At 38.8% G+C, this 17,393-nt stretch overlaps 1 protein-coding gene across 10 annotated transcripts in view; it reads right to left on the bottom strand.

Moving 5' to 3' along the window:
• The window catches only part of MYO6 (myosin VI), a 140,580-nt gene that overhangs the window by 17,458 nt on the left and 105,729 nt on the right, over positions 1–17,393 (bottom strand). For all 10 annotated transcript variants that reach the window (XM_014535798.1, XM_014535800.1, XM_014535799.1 and 7 more), the window contains 9 exons: positions 16,429–16,522; positions 10,897–11,027; positions 10,724–10,801; positions 8,786–8,915; positions 5,814–5,904; positions 4,876–5,026; positions 3,142–3,350; positions 1,947–2,025; positions 895–1,055 (listed from right to left, as the gene is read on the bottom strand). In XM_014535798.1, the coding sequence (XP_014391284.1) occupies positions 895–1,055; positions 1,947–2,025; positions 3,142–3,350; positions 4,876–5,026; positions 5,814–5,904; positions 8,786–8,915; positions 10,724–10,801; positions 10,897–11,027; positions 16,429–16,522 (1,124 nt within the window). The remainder of the gene's footprint in view (positions 1–894; positions 1,056–1,946; positions 2,026–3,141; positions 3,351–4,875; positions 5,027–5,813; positions 5,905–8,785; positions 8,916–10,723; positions 10,802–10,896; positions 11,028–16,428; positions 16,523–17,393) is intronic.

The following is a 17,393-nucleotide window of genomic DNA, read 5'->3' as shown; positions in this document are numbered from 1 at the left end:
TATCTGAAGCTGGCTCGTAACCCGAATTTTAGCTCGCAACTCAAAGCAAAAAATCGGCCAAGAGACGGCTCATATCTCGAAAAACTCGTTAGTCGGGACACTCGTAAGTCAAGGCCCCACTGTATATGAATGTGCCTCACCATACATACAGAACATATATACCTACATATAAAGGAACTCCACAAACTAGTTTTGCTCTGTTTTTACAAATATTCAAAAAAACTAATATTTCCATATTGTAAATTTAAAATGAATCTATTATACTAAAACCTTCCTGAAATTTTTAATAAGGACTTCCAAATTCCTCCACACTCCAATAACATATAGTATTTAGAGATAATTCAGAAACCTGAGGAGCTAAAATATTTCAATGTGATAAACCTTCCTTCTTAGAAAAGGAAATCTATTTATTCTGAAACATAGAGTGTGTATGTGTGTGTAAAATTTCCCCTCATTTCAAATGTTAGGATATATATAATTTGCATTAGGAAAATAATAAATACCAACCTCAAATATATTAGACTGGATTATAATAAAGTGACTGATTTCTATTATAGACTTTAATGGCAGGTATTTAGAAATTAGATGTCTACCTTAAACCAGATGTATAAAGATACAATACCCTTTGGCACTATCAGAGTAAACATTGATATGTTTTCTTAAAGTACTCATGAACTGAAGTATCAGTTTTGTTTTTCAATAGTTTAACAATTTGATAAAATCAATGTTTCATTCCTTTGGGTATAAGAATGGATACAAATAAGTTTTAAATGATTTTACTTAAAATATACCAGGACCTAAGGAATATGATTCTCCTATTCCCTTCAGGCTGAAGTGAGAGGCACAGAGGGAGACCGCAGAGAGAGCACCACACCCAACCCAGCAGCCCAGTACCTGCGGAGCGCCAGGTCCGCCTGGGCCTCGTCACTGATGAGCTCTGCTTCACTCTGGGCGATCCTCAGGGCCAGCTCGCGGTCCCTACGCTCCTGCTCCAGCACTGCTTGCTGCTGGGACTCCTCCTCCCGCTGTCGGGCCAGCTGCTCCTCCACTTCAGCCTGCCAAGGACAGAAAGCAGGTTCACCAAAGTGTCCCCACATGTCCTCTTGGTCATCCCCATTCCTACTTAAAATTGTTCCAGACAAGTTCCTTAGTAAGGAATGTATCACCAGAAAGCTCTTCAGTCTCTATTCTCTCTATATTATAATTTATACTTGCTCTTTCCAAATCTAAGAGAAGGCAGAGAAACCATAGTTCCACCATTCCATAAAGATGAGTGTCCCGAATATCACAGGAGTATCCCAGGTATCACATTAACACTAACACCAGGCAAGCAGATGTCAGGAATTTAAAGTGTTGGTTGTGCTCAGGATAAGTTAATAAAGCCAAGAAACTCAAATACGTGATCAATTACTCTCAGACATGGACTTTTTAAAAAATGGGGATGAGGAAAGAATCTTATCCTAATCTATTACTATTAGTGTCTACAATGTTATAAAATAATATTTTATAATTTGTTTAACTGGAGGAAAGTAGATTCTGACATTATATTTTAAATAAATGTTCATCTGGCATTCCCCTAGGTATAATAATAATAATAGCAAACTATTGAACTGAACACCGTTTGAAATGCTTTAACATGTGTTAACTCATTTGATGCTCACAACTATTATTTACCCACATTCCACAGAGAGAAAGTGTGGCCCAGTCACTCATGGTGACTTGTACGATGTCCTCATTTCTGTCAGTGACAGAGGCTGGATCTTAACTCACGTTCCTGACTCCAAAGTCCCTGCCCATAACCATTTCAGAAACTGCTTTTCATCTCTGAGATAAACCAATGACAGCCTATCTAACAAATCAAGATCTTGCTTTCACTTCTTTTGTTTTATAATTTTGTAGATTCTATTTTGATAGAAATTCAGTTCAACTGTCTAATCAGTACATACCTGAATACGTTTTTCATCATCTTCCCTTTTCTTCCTCTCTTCTTCTTCTTGTTTTCTCTTTGCTTCCATCTCAAGTTTCCTTAACAACAACAACAAAAAGAAAGAAAGAAAACTCTTCAAAAACGTTATAGAAAAATCAGGAATCCTTCAGAAGGCAATTTAAACTATTCACAAAGGTTACAGAATGGGGGCTCACATTAACCGCCTGGCCATATACATTATCATTTTTTAAATCTAGTTCTACTGAGAATTAATCTTCTGAAACAAAACTAATACATTATATGGCATAACCTTTAACATCTCTAGAGTAACTTGGTGACAAAGCCTCGTTGCAAGATCCTGATTGCATGTGCTTCGCTCTACTTCTCCATTAAATAACTCATGTTCCTCTGTCTGCCCAACTATGCAAATCTTTCAAAACATTACCAGTTTTAAAACTGCAGAAAAGTAGCAGAGCCTTTTTTCTAGCTTATTAAATAATACACAAGTCACTGCTTTAACAGGAAGTTAAGAGATCCTCGGTGTAAGAATCTAACCAAAATTCATATTATTGTTAAAATCATTTTATGTTATGTTATTATTATAAATTTTTCCCCATTTTCAGACTTACTCTAAAATTACAGTCAGGAGCAGCATAACAACATTTTGGTCAACAATGAACTGAATATACAATGGTGTTATGCCATTCATACAGCCTACGTGTGTAGTAGGCTATATACCATCTAGGTCTGTGTAAGTTCACTCTATGATGCTCACACAAGGATGAAATCACCTAATGACACATTTCTCAGACATATCTCCATCAGTAAGCAGCATATGACTATGGTATCTATATATATATCAAAGGCTAATATGCAAAGTGTCCCCTTGGGAGTTTGACTGGGAAACTGGGAGTTTGATCGCTCACTATGACATGAGCTGACCACCAGGGTACAGCACAGAACATGGTGGGCGACCAGCGGCAGCGGTGGGGCGCTGAGGGAAAGAGGGAAGGAGGAGGCGGGGAGGCGGGGAACCTGATTGGCCCTGATCGCAGGCCAGGCCTAGGGACCCTACCCGTGCATGAATTTTGTGCACTGGACCTCTAGTTTTCAAATAAAGAACTATTTTTAAAAATAAGAGATATCAACCAACACCACCAAGAATTCACTGTTCTGTTAGCTTCTAATTCAAAATGACAATATGAATGCCTTACATCCGCCTTTCCTCCTCTTCCTTTCTTCGACGTTGTTCATCTTCTTCACGTCTTTTTCTTTCTTTTTCCATTTCTTCTTGAATACGCCTCAGCCTTTCAGCTTCCTCTTCCTGCTGTTTCTTTTTCTGTAAAGCACTGAGGAGCTCCTCTGAGCTTTTAACTAGTGCATCGTATTCTTTCTGTATCTGTTCCCTTGTCATCATAGTGGACTTTAAAACAATAATAAACATGTACTTAAAAAGTTATCTCTTCTGCTGTACAACAATGTGAATATACTGAACACTACTGAATTGTACATTTTAAAATCGTTAAGATGGTAACTTCAATGCTATGTGCCCTTATAATAAAATAAATATGTACATATACAGCAAAGACTAGAAAAGTTGGTAAGCAATAAGGCCATTATCTTTATTATACTATTTGTACACTTAAAAGTTACCTTTGCACACAAATCTCGACATCTATTTCCTATTAATCAAGTAATCAAATATCTAAAGAGGTACTGTGGACAAAGTAACATACTGTAGGTAACAATTATTTTTAAGAAATTATTAATTTTGCCAGAGTTTACTACTCTTTAATAATAATGTTCAAATAGTACCTAAGGAATATTTAGGAAATTATTAAATACATCCCAAATTGTTGGATGACTTTCCTAAGAGAGCCTTCAGAAAATGTGGCTTGATTGATTTTAATTGATTAATACCATATAAACAGGGATGGCTCTTAACAGATTTGTAAAATCAGCTAAGCTTATCCAAAGCATTTTCATTCTTCTTTTGCTCCACTTTCTCCATTATGTCTCTAAGATTGACCACTGTCTACATAAAATATCTGCAGGAAATAGAATAAAAGGCTTGCTTTAAGGTATTATATCCACATAGTTGCATTGACTCATTTAACTAGATGTGAAAAACATTAAGACCCTAAAAAATAACAGAAAAAGATATGAAGAGACAGATGGAATGTAATTGCAAGCATATCAATCCCACTGATAATCAAATAAATGGAAATCAATACCAAAAAAAGGCCCCATTTATTCTGACAAATTTGGAGGGAAATTGCTATTTTCATAACAGTTAAGTAATTTATGATACAGCCTATATGAAGATAATATAATTATAGGAACGAGGCATATGGCATAATGATCGGGACAGAAAACTAAATGTACATTAGGATAAAAACTATGCAAAAATATGTGCATATAAAATAAGACAGGAAGGGAAATATACAACAGTAAAATAGTTAAATGTGTTACTTTGGTAAGGTTTTTTTTGGTGATTTTCTCCAAATTGTTAATATTACATTACTTTTATCATTTAAAAATTAGTTTCTGAAAGTAGAAAAACATGAAACAAAATAATTTGCATTAATCCTCTCTCAGTAATGATTATGCAAAAGCTTACCAAAAGAGTAGTTAGTTACTATTTAAAGTAAATACAATAGCATTTTAGCATTTTACAAAGAGTATTTTGGTTACTATTTTGGGGGGAAAAATCTTTCCTAGCAACAGATGAAAGTGCTTAACTTTGCTCACTTTAAAGTTCTGCTATGAAAATTTTCAAACCGTTAGGGGAGCATTATAATGAGCATCACTTTTCATCACTGGGACTCAACATTTGTAACACTTTGTATCCTCAACACAATAAGGCAATTTCCTATATAATTTTAACACCAATAACAAAAGATATTATTTTGAAAAGTCAAAGCCATTTACATTAAAATTACACATACCTTAATTTTGGCCATTAACGCATCAATCGAAATTTCAAGATCCTTGACCTGTTTATTCACCTCCGGTTTCCCATCTTTCAGTGCACTTACTACTTCATTGAACTTATCAAGCCGTTTTTTCAGTGTGCCGACCTTAACCAGGCCGTCGATGCTGTGAAGATAATGCTTCATCAGTGTAATTTCACTATGTAATGCTATACGTTGATTTTTCATTTTAATAAAATGCTAAACATATTAAGCAGGATATTTTATTCCTGTTTTCATATTATTCAGTATACTCTCGTTTTTTTAAGATAACTTGTTGAAGGTAAAAAATAATAATAATCAAATATGGGTGTGAATGACATTGATGCCTGTCCACAGGATTGAAGCCTTCTATATTTACAGGGAAAGTTTTGAGAATTCAAATTATAGAAGGCTTTGAAAGAGTCACCTAGTCTCTTTAAAAGGCATTAAAGATCAACAGGTATTCAGACCTCCAAGTTTAAAGAGTATCAATTAATAATAAAAGGAGCAAATAAGAAATAAAGACTAAACTTATAGCAGGACAATTGCTAGAGATAATCCAGAAATTATGGTCAAAACATTAATAAGGTTTTTTTATATTAATAAGGTTTTTAAAAACAATGTCAATGTGACATTTGTCAAGAAACTAGAGTCACTAAAATAATCAGAATAAAAGAGCTTCTTTCATTCCATTTATTTTGTGTCTAAATTTCTGTAAGCTCCTTCAAATCCTTTTGTAGCATGAGGCTAGCAATGAAGTAATTAAATAACTAATTTCAAATAAATCATACAAATAACAGAGCAATACATCTTTTTACAAAGAACATGAGAAAAGAGAAAACTCTAAGTATCCCAACTGCTCTTCATTATGACTTCATTTCATACTTGAGTAATTAGGTTTTGAGGGATTCTTTAGGCACCATTCATCTTACCGAGGTTTGTGTCTCCTTTTGCAAAGCCACATTCGAATAGTTTTTTGCATTTTAATGCAGGCTTCAGCTCGATATTTTATTTTGTTTTTCACTATGTGCAAGAGAAAAATATGATAGAAAATTATTCCGTTTAATTCAGACCTATAACCGTTTTAAAAACCACTCTTTCACAAAGCAGTTCTCAAGAAACATGAACTCTCATATCAGACATCAAAATCAGGAAGTTTAACATTTAATTCTGTATACTTCTTAAAATAAAAGCACACCATGTGTACTACTAGATTTACATTTTAAATGTATTATTTCCTTGTTATGCTACACCACTGCTTCCCAAACTGTCCTAGGTAATGTTGGTCTATGAAACATTAATAGGTATGTCTTGAAAAAAAGGATTCATCTGTCATATGAATTTAGGAAAAACTAAATGCTACTTTTGGAGATTCACAATGAACATATTGAGTGAAGTTTCTGACAATCCTACAGTAAAGGTACTTATTTAATACTAGAGGCCCGGTGCATGAAAATTCATGCACTGGAGCGGGGGGAGGGGGGGGCCCTCAGCCCGGCCTGCTCACAGTCCGGGAGCCCTCAGGGGTGGGAGGCAACCCGGTGATCAGGGGAAGGCAACGCCCCCATCATACTTCCGCTGTTGCCACTGCCAGCAGTGCAAGCCTCAGCCAGCCCTGGTTACCTGAGCCTCAGGCGGCTCTGGGCAGCTGGAGAGCCGCCATCCGAGGCTTGCCTGCACCTCAGGCCCACCCTGGGTGGCTGGGCAGCCACCATCCAAGGCATGCCTGTGCCTCGGGCCTGTCCTGGGAGGCTGGGGGGCTGAGGGCAGGTCCGGTCGCACCATGCACCTGCTTCCCGCTCCCCCCTCACCCCGCCCGGCTGGGTTGAAAGGACTGTGGGACTCTGGTGGGGTTGAGGGGACTGGGCGCCGCCATCTTTGTGACAGTGTCTTCCCAAACTGTCCTAGGTAATGTTGGTCTATGAAACATTAATAGGTATGTCTTGAAAAAAAGGATTCATCTGTCATATGAATTTAGGAAAAACTAAATGCTACTTTTGGAGATTCACAATGAACATATTGAGTGAAGTTTCTGACAATCCTACAGTAAAGGTACTTATTTAATACTAGAGGCCCGGTGCATGAAAATTCATGCACTGGAGCGGGGGGAGGGGGGGGCCCTCAGCCCGGCCTGCTCACAGTCCGGGAGCCCTCAGGGGTGGGAGGCAACCCGGTGATCAGGGGAAGGCAACGCCCCCATCATACCTCCGCTGTTGCCACTGCCAGCAGTGCAAGCCTCAGCCAGCCCTGGTTACCTGAGCCTCAGGCGGCTCTGGGCAGCTGGAGAGCCGCCATCCGAGGCTTGCCTGCACCTCAGGCCCACCCTGGGTGGCTGGGCAGCCACCATCCAAGGCTTGCCTGTGCCTCGGGCCTGTCCTGGGAGGCTGGGGGGCTGAGGGCGGGTCCGGTCGCACCATGCACCTGCTTCCCGCTCCCCCCTCACCCCGCCCGGCTGGGTTGAAAGGACTGTGGGACTCTGGTGGGGTTGAGGGGACTGGGCGCCGCCATCTTTGTGACAGTGTGATGGTCAATTTGCATATTTCGTCTTTATTAGATAGGGTTTAACTTCAGTTACCCAGAATGTCCTAGACTGCTCTGACCTTGAAACATTGTTCAGCTTCTCTATCACCCTGCAAAGATCCTGACTAATTGCTGACTTCACCACTGCACAATACAGTCCATGAACAAATGGTACAGTATAGCCAATTTTAATATAATGTGTTGTCCATCAACATGCAATGTATTAAGCTGAAAGCAATGAACTATCATGACAACTTTGTTTATATTTTACTTGGAAAATGAGGGGGAAAGAGTTTCTGTCACCTTTTTTATTATAGCAATCCTTTTATCTACATTCATAATTGTCTAACAAAAAACCTCAATAATAACCTTTGCACAGTTCCTTTTCATTAGGTCAAGAGTTTTATTTTTCTATTAATAAGGAACAATTTACACTGAATCTTTTTCATGTGTCTAGCACTGTTCCAGGTACTCTGGTGAGTTTGGAGGGAGAGAAAATTATACATTTAATCAAATTACTCACAATAGCTCCCTACAGTTAAAGGTTTCCATAGACCCTCAGGAACCCCAAAAAAATTCTGCCCCTCACCCTTGCTGGGGGTCAGAGGTAAGTTGTCCATACAACCTGGCCAGAAACACAAGAGAAAGCAGCTCAGTGCAGAGTGACTGAGAACAGGGTCTGAGAGAGCAGAGGCAGTAGAAGGGCTGAAGCCCCACTTTGTGATCTTGAAAGACTTTAGACTTTGCTCTAGGTTAAAGGGAGCCTCCATACAAGACTTTTAGTTTAGAGAGAGAACTCTGGGAATTCAGGAAAACCAATCTGGAAGCCACTGAAGCTACTACACAAGCAGAGGAGGGGCTCCACTAAGGCACTGGCAATAGAGAGGGAAGACGGTACAGTATTTGGAGGAGGAATCAACAGGGTCTGTTGACTGACAAGATTTCAGGAACGAGAAAGGAGAAACCATTAAAATCCTGAAATTTTGGCATGTTGTACTGATGATGCTACACAGGTGTGAAGAGTTCTGGTTTAAGTCTGAGAGATTAGGGGATGGTGTGGGAAAGGTGGGGTGGGGGAGAGAAAAGAATCAAGATAGTGACTTCTGCTTTGTTTAGGACATGATGAAATTAATTCTCCTATCATACATTCAAATTAAGAAGTATCACATACACTCAAAAAAAGAAAGCCCACAAACACTCATTTATCACATCCTGAACATGAGCTACTACTCGAGGAACCAGGAAAACGAGGTGAATAAGCGATGCCATCCCTGCTGCCAGCACTCACACTGAGACAACTTTATAAATCCCACACACCATTCATTCCCACACACTGTTCATTTCCAAACTAGTTTCAGATCCTGGTGCGAAAGAAAACACCTACATTTGATGACTGAGAGTGAGCACCATTGAACCTTCTTCCAGCGACTGCAGATAAGCCAGTGGTTGACTCTTTTAACCAACTCTGCTAAATGGTCAGGGTCAGACTTCATAATCTGATCAAATTCTGCAAACTAGGAAACAAAATAATTTATTATCAGTATTAAAAGATAAACAGGCTTAAACACACAGAGATATAAAGTAACTAGAACTCAAATCCAAAATCTAACTTTCTGGAAATGGTCCCAAGCCTCAGTGGGGTCTACAGCCAACCCCATACACTGCATCTTATAGCTGCCTTTCTCTTTCTTCCTCTTTCCTTCAGGATCTTGGAGTGGAAAGGTGGGACACTCACTGATAGTTAGCAGATTCAATACTAAAAGTCTAAAAAAATCTTAAATGACAATTATAGATGGTTAGCAAAAAGCTTTTGCTGAAAAAAGAATTTAAAAAGAAAGGCTGATATGTCTCTAAATTGGCTCATCCACATTCTCAGTATCTTTTACCGATCTGACAAAAAATAGGTATCATTTTGATTCATTCACACTGGATGGCTATTGTTGTGTTGGCTGCTGTCATTTTTTAATTTGATAATATAAGGGAAAAGAGGTCATTGCCCCTGACTTAATATTCAGGTATTGCATGTTTTAAAAATGCTTGCAGCACACTGGTTGAAAATCGCTGTATCCCACTATAATGCATTGAGGTGTCACACCTATCGAGATAATGGCTTCTTATAATCAAAATTAAAGGTAACATAATGAGACTAAAGATCTGTGAACATATGCCTTGTGCTTTTAACATTTCTTTCTGACTGATTAATTTTTCTGGAAGCAAACAAGACCAAGTGCTTTTCTCTATCAGGTTATTAATTCTAAAATATTACTATAGTCCTGAAATAAGGTAAATGTTGAGTTTATGAGAAATATATATATGATTATAGCTAAACCAACAATGAATATCTATATATTCGTTTTTTTTCTTAATTTTTATAGGAAATAATATGGGTTCTCTGCAGTAAAAATAGTCACAGGAAAGTACATATATTGCTAATGCATTACATAGATTTTATCTCATGCCCAAAAATGTAAAATCAGATTTATTATGATTAGTTTAGCCTTCAAGGCACTAGAGATATTTATTAATGATTTTGATGAGTTAAATAGGTATAGTTGACTATTACATATTACCAAGTGTGTTTAAAATTATGAAAATACAATTCAATCAATATTTAAAAAGTTAGAAGTGGTGAAATGATAAACTGATTCTGAATAGCATTTAGGTATTTCTACATTATACATATTTAGTTCTGAAATATTCTTTACTCAATCTTGTAACCTAGTATGAGAACCTGTAAATACTAAAACTGTATTTAGTAATAGTAGTAGTCTTGGATCTAGTCTTGCAAGTTTGTCTGGCATGTACTTTTTATACATGTTGTAGGGTGAGGCTAAGAAAATTATTTTATATACAAAAGTATTTATACACTCACTCACTCTAGCATTTGAGAGAAGTCAGCACAAACTCCAGTCCAATTTCCCATACCTTGTACATCTATCACTCCCTAATAGAACTTGTTCTCCACACAATGAAGACTCAAAAGTACTGTGAAATTTCTAATTATTAAGGCTGAATTAATATGTTTTAGAAAAGCTTTCAACTTGTTTAAAACAAAAGTATTTTCTGGCTAACCCTTATTCAAACAAAAAAATCCAATCCAACGAGGCTCTCATTCCAATATTTCCAAAGCTGAAAAGAATTGTAAAACTTGTACTGAGTATTACACATTGTAAACTTCTCACATACTGATAATATGCATGCTGTTGGTGATCATATAATTCAAGAATAACTCAAATCACTAAACACTTAAAAATATTCATTGACACCGCCCCCCAACTATTCATATTCATCATGTTCAAGTTTAAAGTAAAAATGTATTTACCTTGCCAGGTCTAAAAAACACTTTTGTTAACCCAAACTTGTAGTCAATTTCATTCAAGCCCAAAGCTTTAAAAAGAGCCTGAAAAAGAAAAGTTAAAAAAGTTAAATGACAACCAGTAATTAATAACAAAGACACCTATAGCTAAGAAATTTCAATTCAGGTGATATTTGTACCTTACAAAATAGTCTTGGATCTAGTCTTGCAAGTTTGTCTGGCATGTACTTTTTATACATGTTGTAGAGTTCATGAAATGAAGCTCGTGATGGGAAACCCCCCTGCATCAAGTCCAAGACAGACACCATACCTAGATTCATAAACAAATACGTATTATTGCCAATCACTGTACAGCAGTCAAAAATTACTTGGAAATGATCAACTTGACAAATTAATGTTTAGAAAGGTACAATTTATAGGAATTGTCAGCAAGGAAATAGTACATAGGAAATATTATATTTATACTTATTATGTCCCAACTTACCCACCACCTCAAAATATTGTAGTAATTTTCACTTAGCCATCGTGAATAAACCCCTTTTTTAGAGACAAACTCCTGGTCTCTAGAAAGCTCAAATCAAGTTTGTATCTTTTTTACTGCTACAAACCTCTGTGTCATAATCACAGTATATAAGGCTTGCATTAGGCCACTTCCCAAATCCTGAGGTTAATTTTAAAACAAGATTCCTGATACAGCTTCCAAGAAGTAGTCAAACACATTCCCAAACTCTCACCGGTGCTTAGAGCAAATGGACAAGAAAGAAGCGCTCAGTGCTTCACTATAAAAATCCCCTTTCACTCATTTCTCAGAGAAACTAGTCTAGTGGGGTAAAAAGTGTATAGGATGCCTATCTATTTTCAGTGAAATTCTAGTAGGTGGTTAGTTTGAGCCTTGAGTCCATGTGAACTTTTCATATCAAGAAAAGCATAAAATAGTCAGGGAAAAGCTTAACAACTATAAATAATGCCAAAAACCTTCGTTCACCCAAAAACAACCCCTGAATTTCAGACTCTGGGACTATTCAACTCAATGGAGAAAATAACATTATTCAATAAAAAGTGTTAGGACAAATGGGTAGGCATTTAGAAAACAAAACTAACATCTGATCCTTACCTCACTTATATAAAAATAAATTCCTGTTAGCCAAGAATTTAAATTAGCTAAATGAAACTATAAAATACTTAAAAAACAGATTTTTATCTTTAAATCATCTCATGGGAAAGATAGCCTTTCTAAGCAGTCAGACTGAATTTTAAGCTTTTTTAATGAGAAAGGCTAGATGAAGGTTAGATAAAACACCAATAATACTCAGGGTTGGCGACGGTGTAGGAAAACACACACACATTCTTATTGGGAGAGTAAACCAGTGCAACACTTTTGGATGGCAATTTGGAAATATTTACCCCCTTTGACTCAGTACTTTCTATTCTATGAATCTATCCTCCAACTTGTCACACATGTGGGCAAATACATGCACAGAGAATGGCTATATATCCACTGGGTCATTGCTTATAATAGAGAAAATCAAATAACTTAAATATTAAAAATCATGTTGCAACCATATGTGATGTGTTAATTAAAAAGAATAGGGCTTATCTAACCAGTATAAAAAACATATCCAAGACACAGAGTTAAGTGGTCACCCCTGAGAAGTGAGATTTTTTACTTATATTTTTCTGTACTATTTTATTTTTGTTACAGTGGACATATATAACTATTACAATTTTTAATACTAATCAATGAAACACAGAGAAGCAATCATTCCTATGGAAAGAAATCTCTAGAACTGGATTTAGTTCTAGGCTCTGCTTGAAGAAATAAAAGTAAGGTTTGACTGATATTGTGACAATTTTTGCCCATTTATATCAAATACACAAGTACCCTTGGAAACATTCACACCCGCCTCCTCTGAGTCCCTTGGCTTGACCTGTAATTGTGGACAACATATGAACTGGCTCGAAGAAGTTCATTAAGAATTTCATGGAGCTTAACAAATTACCAAGCCAATGGCTGCTTCCTAGCACTTCAAGCTAATTTACTCAAAAGATCTTCTCATGCTTAGAAAAATAAAAATCACCACACCATGGACTCTTCCTTCTAGAAATTCCTATGACCTTCCACTGGGAGTTTGGTGAGGGGCTTATTGGTGCTGGTTATATTCAGGATATGACATTTCTTAGCCCCTCCAGCAGCGGACCTTCGTTTTTTCCTCCAGGAGTGAGTTGTAAAAAACCTAGATCACCTTTTTGGATTCTTATTAGCCAAGTTACCAAGAACACAGAGAGTGGCGTACCAAGAGCTTAGCCAATGAGCGGTCAGAAAAGGTGTTTCCTTTGCAGCTCATGCGCAGAGGTGGGACTGCTGGCATGCTGTCTCCCAGCAGGGGCAGGCCCCCCAGTGTGTTGTGTCTCCGCTCCAGGCCCACCCCCAGCCCCAGCAGCCATCACACCGCAGCCACTGGGGCCGGGGGAGGCCCCCCCTGCGTGTTGTGTTTTTACTTGCTGGGGCTGGTGGTGGCACGCAGTCCCCTCCTGCCCATCTGCGCACGCAGTCTCCTCCTGAGCCAGTTGTGACTGTTACGGCTAATTTGCATATTACCTCTTAGATCGATAGACAGATAGATAGAATAATAGATAGATAGATAATAGATAGATAGGTAGATAGATAGATAGATAGATAGTCTATATATATAGATAGATAAATCTGGATTTGGGGAAGACACTGTTTAGGGGGTCACATCAAAGGGACCTGGGGAGACAGAGTATACCTATGCTGTCCAGTAAGGCATCAACTAGCCACATGCTCTGTAGTTGCACTAACCACAAGTGACTATTTAAATTTTAAAAAATTAAATACAATTTAAAATTCAGTACCAAATTCATACGAGTCACATTTCAATTGCTCAATAGCCATAAGTACCTAGTAGCTACCTTATAGGACCACACAGATATGGACTATTTCTATCACCATCAAAAATTATATATAAGAGTGAGAAGGAAAATATGCCTAACCCAAAGCCGGAAAACTCATGTAAATAATACCCAGGTGAAAAAAAGTGACCCTGCAGAAAAGTCAGGAAAGGCTGGAGAATTCAAAACAAAAGCAAAGACATATGTTGTTTCAAAAGCCAAGAAAGGCCCTGATCGGTTTGGCTCAGTGGATAGAGCATCGGCTTGCGGACTGAAGGGTCCCAGGTTCGATTCTGGTCAGGGGCATGTACCTTGGTTGCGGGCACATCCCCAGTAGGGGGTGTGCAGGAGGCAGCTGATCGATGTTTCTCTCTCATCAATGTTTCTAACTCTCTATCCCTCTCCTTCTCCCTTCCTCTCTGTAAAAAAATCAATAAAATATATATTTTTTAAAAAGCCAAGAAAGGATTTGTAAGAGGTATTGGTCAGAGTCAAATGCTGCTGTGAAGTTCACTAAGAACTGCAAGATGAACATTTGATTTAGGATCAAGGAAAGCACTGGTGACCTCATCAAGAATTATTTTGTTGATGGCACTGGTGACTGGTCAAGGTGGAAGCTGAAGTCTGTGGGGTTAAAGAGCAAGTGGAAGGCAAGAAACTGAGGAAGCAAGAATGGACTATTCTTGGACAGAAATTGAAAAACAGGAGAACAAAAAGTGAGGCATGAAATAGGGCGGCAGCTGGAATCCCTTCTCGCTGTGGGTAGGAGGAAAATAAGACAAGGTTCCAGCATGTTGAAATGGTAATGAAGAGATCCTGCTCAAAGGAAATAGTTCACTACATACAACCAATATTGAAGGTTCAGGAAAAGGTAGGAAGGGATGGACTCCAAAGAACTGCAGTCCAAGTAGGAAGAGAGGCACGTCCTACCTCCGTATCAGGAGGGAAGGTAATACAGGTAGGTAGAAGTGTCTGGTAGCAGACAGGTAAAACTTTGAGGGATGTTGTTGTTGTTGTTGTTGTTGTTAAGAGGTGAGGCTGTCTGTTGACAGAGGCAGAGCGTTGAGGAGAGCAGGAGGGTCAGAGGCTCAGAGATTTGAGGAGAGTGGGATGGGTTAAAGATTTGAGGAGAGCAGGATGGGTCAGAAATTTGAGGAGAGCAGGGTAGCTGACTAGTTTCCATAGAGAAACAGGGTATGCTGACCAGGGAAACTGCAGAGTGGGTTTGAGAGCCCTTTAAAGGTTAGTGATCATATACATTTACCAGAAGCCCAGTGTGCACTGGTGGGGTCCCTCGGCCTGGGCTGCGGGGATCGGGCCAAAACCAGCAGTCTGACATCCCCCGAGGGGTCCTGGAGTGCAAGAGGGCACTCTGCAAAGTTGCTGTCGCTCAGCAGCTCCTGCATTGAGTGTCTGCCCCTGGTGGTCAGTGTGCATCATAGCTACCAGCTAGTCAGCGGGTCAGCCAGTCACTTAGGCTTTTATATCTATATATATAAAAGCCTAATAGGCTTTTATATCTATATATATAAAAGCCTAATATGCAAATTGACCAAATGGCAGAACGACCGGTCACTATGACACACACTGACCACCAGGGAACAGACGCTTAATGCAGGAGCTGACTCCCTGGTGGTCAGTGTGCTCTCATAGGGGGAGTGCCGTTCAGTTGGAAGCCAGGCTCACGGCTGGGTGGCGGTGGCGGGAGCCGCTCCCACCTTCACGGCAGTGCTAAGGGTGTCTAACTGATGAGTTGGACATCCCCCGAGGGCTACCAGACTGCAAGAGGGCGCAGGCCGGGCTGAGGGAACACCCCCCCAAGTGCATGAATTTCGTGCACTGGGCCTCTAGTATATAGATAATGGTGCCAATCTGTCTTCCTACTTTATCTATGCAGATGAGGAGAAAGGACAGAATTACAATCATCAATGGCTAAAGTTTTATGAGAGGGGTCAAGGGTAAATCCAGATTGGGGGCCCTGAAGTTTTCACAACTGGGGGAGGGCAGTTTAAGAAAAAGGTACAAACATAATTACAAATTACAAAAGAATACAAAGTCAAGTGCAGGCCTGTGGAAGGAGCTTGTTTAAATGAGGGGCCCTGAAGCATAAGTGACCTTAGCTTTATAATAAACCCACCTCTGAGAGGAGCAAAATAAGGAGTCAGAGAGGCAAGAGAGTCCAAGCAAGTGTCAGGAGCCTGAGATGGACTGGGAGGAAAGGAGAGGCTGATGCCTTGGGAATAAGTAGTTCAGGTGGGGATGAAGGATGGGCATGCAGTAAAGGAAAACTAGTGAGCCTGGTGCCTAAGACTTCTGTGATCCGGCAAGGTTAGAATGGGGCAGCGGGGAGGGAGGAAGTGATAGTTGAACCAAATGCATAAAAATTCCACAGAAGCCAAGGACAATGTGTTGTTTTCTTTTTTTTACAAGTGGTGGCGTGGGAAGCAGACACCAAAACCTACCTCCTGACCCAGTTAGGTGGGGAATGAGAAATGAACTGCTGGGCTGAGAAGGCCACAGGAAAGAGCCCACTTAAGGGAGAGCTATAGATGTGTGAAGTTTTCCTAAATTTTACTTTAATGCTGTTAAAGCATTTTCTTCACAATAAACTATACCCCAATATTACTCGAATAATTGCCAGCATGCTTTTCTTATAATTAAAGGAAATAGAAGATAAAAATCTTACTACACTTAAAAATCAAGAAAATTGTGAAATATTTGAAAGCACTGGACATATTAAATTGTATTTGGGCTTAGACTCCTGATACACACTGATACAGATTATAAAGATATGGAAATACCTGAACACTGAAGTTGAGATAAAATCTGAGCACCTTCAAAGTCGTGGCTTGTCATCTTTAAATTAGGTTTTATACAACGAATAAAACTCGCTCCCTGCGAGAATAAAGGTACTTTTTAAGACAATACATATAACATTCTCATTTTTCTATTTCTATGAATACCAGTAACTTTCAGTACCTATTATCATCAATATATGAACCCCTCTTAAAATAATCACTAAGATAGATAGATAGATAGATAGATATGTTAAATCACTGTTTTACTCTTGAAACAAATACAATATTATATGCCAACTATACTTTAATAAAAATAAATAAAAATTTGGATAAAGAAGATGTGGTACATATATACAATGGAATACTACTCAGCCAGAAGAAAAGATGAAACACTGGCATTTGCCCAGCCAATGTGGCTCAGTGGTTGAGCGTCGACCTATGAATCAGGAGGTCATGGTTAGATTCTCCGTCAGGGCACATGCCTGGGCTATATATACAATGGAATACTACTCAGCCAGAAGAAAAGATGAAACACTGGCATTTGCCCAGCCAATGTGGCTCAGTGGTTGAGCGTCGACCTATGAATCAGGAGGTCATGGTTAGATTCTCCATCAGGGCACATGCCTGGGCTAATCAAGAGCTCAATCCCCAGTAGGGGGCATGCAAGAAGCAGCTGATCAATAATTCTCTCTCTCTCTCTCTCTCTCTCTCTCCTTTCCTCTCTGAAATAATTTAAATAATTTTTTTTTATTTTTTAAAGAAAAGTGGCATTCGCAACACCATGGATGGACCTTGGGAATATTACATTAAGAAAAATAAGTCAGAAAAAGCTAAGGGCTGTATGATTTCATTAATATATGTGATATAAAACTGAAACTCATAGACACAGAAAACAGTATGGTGGTCACCAGAGGGAAGGGAAGTGGGGCAGTGTAGTAAAGGGTAAAGGAGGCCAAATATATGGTGAT

This window comes from Myotis brandtii, unplaced genomic scaffold, assembly GCF_000412655.1.
Source record: "Myotis brandtii unplaced genomic scaffold, ASM41265v1 scaffold151, whole genome shotgun sequence".
Classification (NCBI taxonomy): domain Eukaryota; kingdom Metazoa; phylum Chordata; class Mammalia; order Chiroptera; family Vespertilionidae; genus Myotis; species Myotis brandtii.
The sequence above is the reverse complement of the archived record's forward strand: the minus strand, read 5'-3'. Positions and strand labels throughout refer to the sequence as shown.